Below are 9,307 nucleotides of genomic sequence, written 5' to 3'. Positions count from 1 at the left end.
AAAGCTTTATCCTTCTCTTGCCAGGAGCTATAGGTTATACACCCCCAGCTGCATATATTGCCTTCTGGAGGCACAGGATGATCATCTGCCTCTCATTGGTGATGCTAATTTTGACAACCTGCTCAACTTGTTATCTGCTTCCTCATAATATAAACCAAAACTCACTGCCATCAAGTCAATTCAGATTCATAGCAACCTTATAAGACACAGTAGAACTGCCCCATAGGGTTTCTAAGACTTGAAATCTTTATGGAAGCAGACTGCCTCATTTTTCTCTCATGGAGTGGCTGGTGAGTTTGAACCACCGACCTTCTGGTTACTGCCAAATGCCTTAATCGCAGCACCAGTAGAGCTCTTTTCCCCAAACCCACTGCTGTTTAGTTGATTCGGACACACAGTGACCTTTTAGGACAGAGTAAAACTGCACCATAAGGTTTCCAAGGCTGTAATCTTTATGGAAGCAGACTGTACATCTTTCTCCCATGGAGTGGCTAGTGGGTTCTAAAGGCCAATCTTCTGGTTAGCAGCCAAGTTCTTAACCACTGTGCCACCAGGGGTCCTTTCCCCAACTATATAGATACTATTTTTTTCCCAGAAAAATAGTATCTGGGAAGACATTTTGAGACATAAAAATCTTTCCTCATCAATAAAATGTCCCCCTAGGTTTAACATTCACTGAGGACTCTTGCCCTAACCAGTCTTTACTAAAATGGTTGCAAAATGGTACTTTTTCAACTCCACCCTTCCCACCATGTTTACTGGTCAGCACTCTGTTGTACACTGCAATCCTTCTCTCCCATTTCATTTTCTATTTATTGAGTTAATTTAATATTTGTCTATTTATTATCAGTAAGGACTCGTGGATTTCTGTTTGATCCAATGAGTGACAAGCCACAACTGTTCTTTTTAATCTTAGGCTCAAACATTTTCAAATTTGGCCATTGGGTCATACTGACTCTGTCTCCTTTTGATATAGCACCAGGATTGTTTTGAGCGCTTCCTTATTTTCTAGCTCAACATATGCCACACTTTCTTTTTGTACATTTCCTGCTCCAGCCCTAGAATTAACACAGTCTCTGAGGAACCCATTCCTTTTAGTTGGGAGAATTTTCTGGAAGCAAAGATCTAAGTATTAGAAGTGCTCACTGCTAGTGGGGGAATCATTATTTCTAGGCCCTTTCAATGAACACAGCTGGGATTTCTTTCTGGTACCTTCAATCCCAGTCTAACCCCACAGGTGTTTGCTTTGTCTTCCTCCATTTACACACCTGTGCAATACCACAATACAAAATAAAATCAGAATGACAAATATTAGATGAAAGAAAATTAAAAATTTTCTGAAGTCATTATTTTTCTCTAGATTGAGGGTATGGAGTTGAAGTACTGTGTTCAAATTTAATAATGTATATTAGTACTATAAAAGGAGCTCTGGTGGTGCAGAGGGTAAGGCATTTAGTTGCTAACCAGAAGGCTGGTAGCTCAAACCCACCAGCTGCTCTGCAGGAGGATGAGGCAATTGATTTCCATAAAGATATACAACCTTGGAAAACCTATGGGGATCACTATGAGTCTGAATTGACTCGATGGCAGTGATACCATATTCAAAAGATAAGCATACTTCCCCTTTCTAGGCAGTTTTGTTATTAATCTGAAACACAGTTGGGGTCATTTGATTCTGTTTGCATTCATTTCTAGTATCCCCACCATCATCTTTTTGATCATAACTTTGACTACACAGAGCATTAACATGCTTCTGAAAATTAAAACTACACACAAAAAACGTATACTCAGAGATCTGTCCCTCCTGCCTCATCCCTTCTCCTGTGCTCCCTGCTTTCCTTGTAGATTATTTGTTCTATTGATTTCTGATTTAAAAATAAGCAGATAGATGTATTTCCTATTTCCTTTTTTTTTCAATACAAAAAACAGCACACTAAATATGCTCATGAATTTTGCTCATTTCACTTAGCAATATAACCTGGAAATTATTCCATGTCAACCAGCAGAGTTACTCTTCATTCTTGTTTTTAACATTGTATGTGCCACAGTTTATCCAAGTATTTTGGAATCATGAGCAATGTTCAAGGAATAAACTTGGGCGTGTGTGATCTCATATTCCTGGAGATTCATATTCAAAGGTTGATGTGAGTCAAAGGATAAATTAAAATGCAGTTTTGTTAGAAGTTGCCAAATTCCACGCTCTGGGGATTGCCCCATTCTGCATTCTTGCCAGCAGTATATGAAAGTGTCTCTTTTACCACAGCTTCACCAATAGGGTGTAGCATTAAACTTTTAAATTCTTCCCACTCTGATGGCTAAGAAATGCTATCTCATAGCTTAATTTATATATTTTTTTATTAGGAGTGTAGTTGTACATCTTCTCATATGATGAAAAGTCATTTTTATTATTTATTATGAATCATCTATTCATATCTTTTGCTCATTTTTTCCCATAGGAATGTTGGAGATTTTCCCTCAATTTAAAATATTTCTTAATATATTGTTGTTGTCATATTGCTGCTGTAATTAGGTGCCATGAAGTCAGTTCCAACTCACAGCGACCCTACGTACACCAGAATGAAACTCCATGCAGTCCTCTTTCAATCACATAATTGTTGCTAATTGAGGATTGATAATCTTTATGTATGCTGTGTGTTACAAATATTCTCTCCCATTTTATCATTTGTCTTATGATTTTCTGTATGGTATTTTTTTTTTTTTAATTTTTATTGTGATTTGAGTGAAAGTTTACAGGGAAAATTCATCTTCCATACAGCAGTTCACATATACTTTTTCTCATGACATTGACTGCAATTCCCCACAATGTAAAAGCTCTTTCCCCACTTCCTCCCCATAGTTCCCTGTGTCCTTCCCTCCCATGCACTCCTGCCCCCAAGCTGTCTCCTTCTGAAAACACTGCCCTCCTGTTCTCCCATGATTGATCTCTCCAAGGAGTGTATCTCCCTGATGTAAATGTTCAGCCCATATGCTGGTCTTTTATTTGGCTGGAAGCCACAGAAGTGAGTTCAATTCCAGACCTGAGGGGTAGGTAGGGGCCACAGTCTCAGGGGTTTCACCAGGCTCTATCAGACCAGTAAACCTGTTTTTTTTTTTTTAATAATTATGAGTTATGTTCCACATTCTTCTCCCATTCTGTCTAGGATTTCCTGCACAGATCCCTCTCTGAGTGGCTGACAGTGGTAGCCAGGCATCATCTAGTTCTTCTGGTCTCATGATCATATGGGCTGAGGATCACATGGTCTGTCAGTCCCTTGGACTAATTGTTTCCATGTGTCTTTGGTTTTCTTCATTGTTCTTTGCTCTAGATGAGGAGAGACCCATCATTGCATCTAGGTGGCCAATTGCAAGCTTTTAAGATCTAGTTGCTACTCGCCAAAGTAGGATGTGGAACAATGTTTTGTGCAGTATGTTATGCCAATTGAGCTTTATGTCCCCTGGAACCATGGTCCCAGGCCCACAGGTCCAATACTCACTCCCTCTGGGTAGCTGGCTGTGGCCAAGTCACCACAATCTTGTTCTTTGTTAGCTCTACTATATATTCTTACAGTGTTTTTTGACTTATATTTCTTTCTTTTTCCTTTATAAATAGTAAAACTCATTTATCATTTCCTTTATGGCATCTGGATTTTGGAGTCACTGGTAAAAAGCCTTTTCCCTGTATCCAGGTCTAAAGCATTCACCTAGGTTTTCTTCTAGTGTTTTTATGCTTTGTTTCATTTTTCACGTTTAATTCTTGAACCCATTTGTACATTTTTCTTGAGTATGTATGAAGAATACTCCTAAGTTTATCTTTTCATGAATGGTTATCTAGTTTTCTCAAAAGCATTTGTTACAAAGTCCATCCCAGTCCCACTGCTCCAAAGTGCTCCCTTTATCATATAATAAACCATGCTTCTATTTTCGTACCTTTTAATGCATTGATCTGTCTATTCATATGATACTACTATAATATTTTACTTATAGCCTAAGGCTTTTGACACCTAACCCGAAGGCTGGTGGTTCAAACCCACCAGCCACTCCTTGGAAGGAAGACTGGGCAATCTTTCCGTAGAGATACTGCCTCAGAAACCCAAGGAGAGGTTGCTATGAGTTGGAATCAACTCAATGGCAGTGAGTTTGGTTTTGGTTTTTCTTTTTTGTGTCCTATATCTTTTTAAATCTATAAAACAAATAAAATGACTGACCAAACTGACAGGTTAGGATTTGTGCACAAAACCATTAGGTGACTTTGTCATTCCTGTACTGGCCAGCTATGCTCCTCATCTTCACTGTTTTTCCTACCTCACTCAACTATATGAAAGAAGAGATCAAACCATAGTTGTTGTTGCTGTTGTTAATTTGATGTCAATATAAATAGGGAAGTTAGGTTAGTATATTCTTTTCATGATTCAAAACCAAACTGAAACTGAATAAAGTTCTGGGTCTCTCTGCAACTAGAGTGAGTTTTTCAGCTCAACACTCATCACTGTTCAGGATGCTATCTCCTGGGATGGTGCATTCCATCTTGACCAGGAGATATGTTTATATTTCCATGGTTCCACTGTGTGGTCAAAGTGGGACAAGTCTGCTGTGGCCTGGTCTGTGTCATGGAGTCTCCCAAGATGGGTTCCCATATGCTGTTTCCACCCAGAATTGCCCACAGCTGTTAGCAATGCAGCAGAGAAGGGAGAGCCCAGGAGAGAAAAGCTGGCCCATGACAGCCATCAGGATCACTCTAAGGACAGCTTGTGTCTGGAATAAAGTTATTAATGTGATGTTAATCCCAACAAAAACCACAGAGGAGAGGCCCTGTGAGAACAAATGTTCAATCAATAAGTGAAAAATGCCACTCCCATCAGACGCATTATCATGAAAAATTACCTTAAAATTACACAAGAAGCCCAGTCATTGAGCCATGGATAGCTTGGCAAAGCTCCTCTTAAGCTAATCCAGCTTCAGAACATTGTGTTTAGAATTCAGATTTAGAGTGATCCCATGGCCGAGGTTCAAACAACAACTTAGTGCCTACAGAACCACCATACAAGCTATTCTCACTTCTCCAAGGGAAGAAAATGCAATTGATGCATCTGTGGCTCCAGTTGGTTGTTAAGAGTCAAGCGGGGTCACGAGGAAAATTGTCATTGAACCCCATAAGTGTGGAATATTGATATAATTGCCCTTTTCTGGAATGAACACAGGAAAATTATCACACTTTAGGATGATATTAACCCCTCAGCTTCTTTCCTAGGGGCCCTGTGGACTCACAGTGCTGTCGATGTATGCTTCAGTCCACACCACATCATGCTCCTGGTCGATGACTTTGGGCCGGCTGAGCACATGGAGGTATTCCATGACATTTTCCTGCACATCAGCCAAAGTGGAGATCTGGGTGAAAAATCCTGCCAAAATTCAAGAGGTGTAAGAAAGGGATCAGCGAGGAGATCCTGGCTAGAGTGGGAGAACAATGTGGAACAAAATTCAGAATCATACAAAGACCAGGTTTACTGGTCTGATAGATCCTGGTGAGATCCCTGAGACTATGGACTCTAGTTACCCTTCAGGTCTGGAATGGCACTCACTCCTGTGGCTTCCAGCCAAACAACAGACAGCCATATAGGGTGAAGATTTACATCAGGCAGATACCTCCTTAGAATGATCAGTCATGGGAGAACAGAAGGGCAGTGTTTGCACAGAGATAGCTGGGGGGTGGGGAGTGCATGGGAGGGAGGGACACAGGGAAGAGGTAACTATGGGGAGGAAAGTGGGAAAAGAGCTGTTATATTGTGGGCATTTGCAGTCAATGTCATGAAACAAAATGTGTACGAATCGCTGTATGGAAAATGAATTTACTCTGTAAACTTTCACCCAAATCACAATAAAAATTAAATAATAATAAAAAAAAAATGAACAAACTAACAAACAAAAACCCCAAGAGTTATCAAATTTCATGACAGATAGGAAGATTTGAAACAGGGGAGCATGCTTATACTATGCTTTCTTAATTTCTAGATAATACTTTTCTTTCTCCTTAAAAACTTTCAGTTTGCACTCTTTCATCACCATTTCATGAGTAATACAGAAAATATACACAGACAAACAGAATAAAATTAAAATCAATTATATACCTACCTCTTAGAGGAATCCATCAACCATTTGAAAAATATCTTCCCAGTCAAAACACACACACACACACACACACACACATATACACACTTTGATTTGGTATACACTTATATGCTCTCCTTGCAGAAAAGGAAATTCTTCCTATATGCCATGATGTAATGTATTTTTATCACTTTAGTGAGTTCACTTACTTATAAACCCCCAAAATTAAAGAATATCCCACTTTTATTATAACTGTAACAATAATCCAAACTAAACACACTGCTGTTGTGTTGATTCCGACTCATAGCAACAATAAAGGAGAGAGAACTGCACCACAGGGTTTCCAAGCCTGTAAATATTTACAGAAGAAGACTGAATCATCTTTCTCCTACACAGTGGTTGGTAGTTTCATACTGCTGACCTTTTGGTTAGCAGCCAAGTGCTTTAATCACTGCACCACCAGAGATCCTATAACAGTAATAGTTATGCCTCATTATTACTAAGTGCTACAAATTTACTAAATACCTGATAAGCTCTGATTCATTTATTCTTGACAACATGGCCAACTAGGGATTATTGTGTCCATTTTAAAGATAAGGCAACTGAGCTAACTGAGGATGTGTTTTGCCTGTGTTCTCATACATATCACTTGCCAAAGACAGTAGTTGAGCCTAGGCATGAGTCTATAACATCTGTGCCTTTTGCTTATATATTCCAGCACATAATATAGTTACCAAACCTATTTTTTTAATACACTGGGTTTGTAAGTAACAGTAAAAAGTTCTACACATACTATTGTCTTGAGGATGGAGGTACCATTTTGATCATGTGTTCCAGGGCACTGCTAGAAGCCACTTCAGCTTGAGATCCTATTGGCTTTGCTGTAGTTACGAGCTGCTGGAAGGTATAAGTTGAACCAAGCATCAACTTGGATTGCGAGGATGGAGCCCTTCATTCAAACATTTATGGAAGACTTTCTAGCTGCCTGGCTCTGGAGAAGAGAAGATTAACAAGATAACCAAGGTCACTGCCTTCATGGGGCCTGGGAGATCCAGGTAAACAAATGGCTACAAATAATATAATCAATATTAAGCTAACACACACAGCAAGGATAGGCAGTCTAATGTGGTTACCTTGAGGAAGGGTCAGTGAAGATGACACATGAAGAATGAAAGGTGGTTAGCTAAAAGAAGAGCGGTTAAAGAACTTGTCCAGCACAAGGAGCATAAAGTAAAGTAAATCCAAGAATTGAAAATAGCTCAGAATAACTAGAGTCAGGAGCTAGGGGAAAGAGGGTGGCAGTTGTGAGCTCTAAGACTGGAGAAATGAGCAAGAGGACTACTACTTGGAACTTGGAAAAGAGTTTAGATTTTATCTTAAAGCTGATCAGAGAAGGATTTTTAAGCAGGAAAGCATGGATTCCTGTTTCCTCCTAATGCCTCTAAATGCAGTTCTGAAGTCACATCAAACGCAGCCCTTCCTGTGCTGTCATAGAGTCTCTCAGTCTCTCAGTATCTAAAACAGGGCTCAGGGTAAGGGAGCAGCAGCCCTTCTGTCATCCAGAAAGGGTCGGGACCCTCCCAGGGCATTTCCAAACAAAGGCCAGCTGGTTTGAATTTGGTGTGCCAACCCCAAACCAGGTTGGAACCATGTGGCTTCTGGTTTCCTGATGACAGCTCTGTGCAGTGCTAATTAGCATGCATTGTCACTCCTGCTCACCCCATCCTCCAGGCCAGGGCTAGAGCCTCACCCATTCCAGGGAAAACATAAGGCCCCAAAGGAACAGGCTGAGAGCATTTGTGAGCATCAGAGCCCAGAGGAGGGCCTATGCACAACCTAGAGGTCATGTGCCACAGTTAGGGAGACCCATTTGGGCAACTACTCTTGTGAGTCTCCTAAATGACCCCTCTTGGATGCATGGTAGAAGATACAGGATTTAAAAGGGATTTCTGAAGGACAGGAAGGGTGCCACATCTATAGTTCTCATCTCTCTAAGCATGGTGGCTGCAATGAGTGTTGGATGACAAAAGAATATATTTCATTTCTTCTTTAGGAAACAAACCTTGGATTTGATGTGACAGGTCTAGAAGGACAAGTACGACCCAGGGGACAAGATGAGTGAGGGGCTAAAATACTAATAAGAGGAGGAGACTAATGGATGCTTTTGGAATCCTTCAAGATATATGGACAAGTGCTTTACAGAGCAGAACAATTCCTATGTTTGAACTCCTGTGCTAAAAATACAGCAAAGACAGCATTTCTTTGGAGGTAGTCTTGACCAAGACTATATTTTTGCATCTAATACTCAAAGTCAACAGTAAAAATCCCTGATTTGGGTATCCAAAAATCAAGCTAAAGGTAAAGAAGGGGATGAAAACAAGGAGGAGGATAAGAGAGACAGATCATAAACATAGAGAGGGAGTGGGAAGGAAAAAAGAATCTCACATTTAGAAGGGGGTTCAACTGACAGATCACCCTCACATGGCCTTGCTTATCACAGCCAAAGAGCTAAATTCTCCCCAGAGCTACAAACCCATGGCCAACTATATACCTATCTCTCCACAGAGATGCCTAACAGGATTGTCAGATTGAACCTGTCCAAAGCCAACTCTTGGTTTCCCTCCCCTAACCCATTCCTCTCCCAGTTTTCTCCATTTTAGTAAATGGCACCAATTAGATCAAAACATAAGAATTACCTTTGATAACTACCATCATTCTCTCAGGCCCCCAACTCCATATTTAATCAACCAGAATGTTTGTCAGACTCTACCCGTGAAATATATGTAATATCCACTACCCCATCACTACTGCCAAGGAATCCAGGTAAGGGAGGGAGAGAGGCCCCACCCCAAGAGGCAGGAAGCATGGGGAAATCCATGGATGAGAAAGAGCCACAGGATCCAGGTAAGGGGAGGGAGACAGGCCCTATACCAACAGACAGGAAGGGGGGAAAAGCCAGGGATGAGACAGAGCTGCAAGATTCAGGTAAGGGGAAGGCAGAGAGGTTTCAAACAGCTAAGGAAGACAAACTTGTCTGTAAGTTTGTCCTACTGTGGTGGCTTGTGTGTTGCTGTGAGGCTTGAGGCTGTGGCACCAGTGTTTCAAATGCCAGCAGGGTTGCACCTGCTGCACAGGTTTCAACATAGCTTACCAACTGAAACAGACTAGGAAGAATGAAGAGGCCATGCACTTCTCAAAGAAT

General features: G+C 40.7%; 1 protein-coding gene across 1 annotated transcript in view; it reads right to left on the bottom strand.

The window, feature by feature from the left end:
* The window catches only part of CACNA2D3 (calcium voltage-gated channel auxiliary subunit alpha2delta 3), a 1,513,414-nt gene that overhangs the window by 409,729 nt on the left and 1,094,378 nt on the right, over positions 1-9,307 (bottom strand). The window contains exon 13 of the mRNA XM_007937248.2: positions 5,266-5,399. Within this exon, the coding sequence (XP_007935439.1) occupies positions 5,266-5,399 (134 nt within the window). The remainder of the gene's footprint in view (positions 1-5,265; positions 5,400-9,307) is intronic.

Source organism: Orycteropus afer, unplaced genomic scaffold (genome assembly GCF_000298275.1).
Source record: "Orycteropus afer afer isolate SDZICR_OR568_19922 unplaced genomic scaffold, OryAfe1.0 scaffold00041, whole genome shotgun sequence".
NCBI lineage: Eukaryota > Metazoa > Chordata > Mammalia > Tubulidentata > Orycteropodidae > Orycteropus > Orycteropus afer.
The sequence above is the reverse complement of the archived record's forward strand: the minus strand, read 5'-3'. Positions and strand labels throughout refer to the sequence as shown.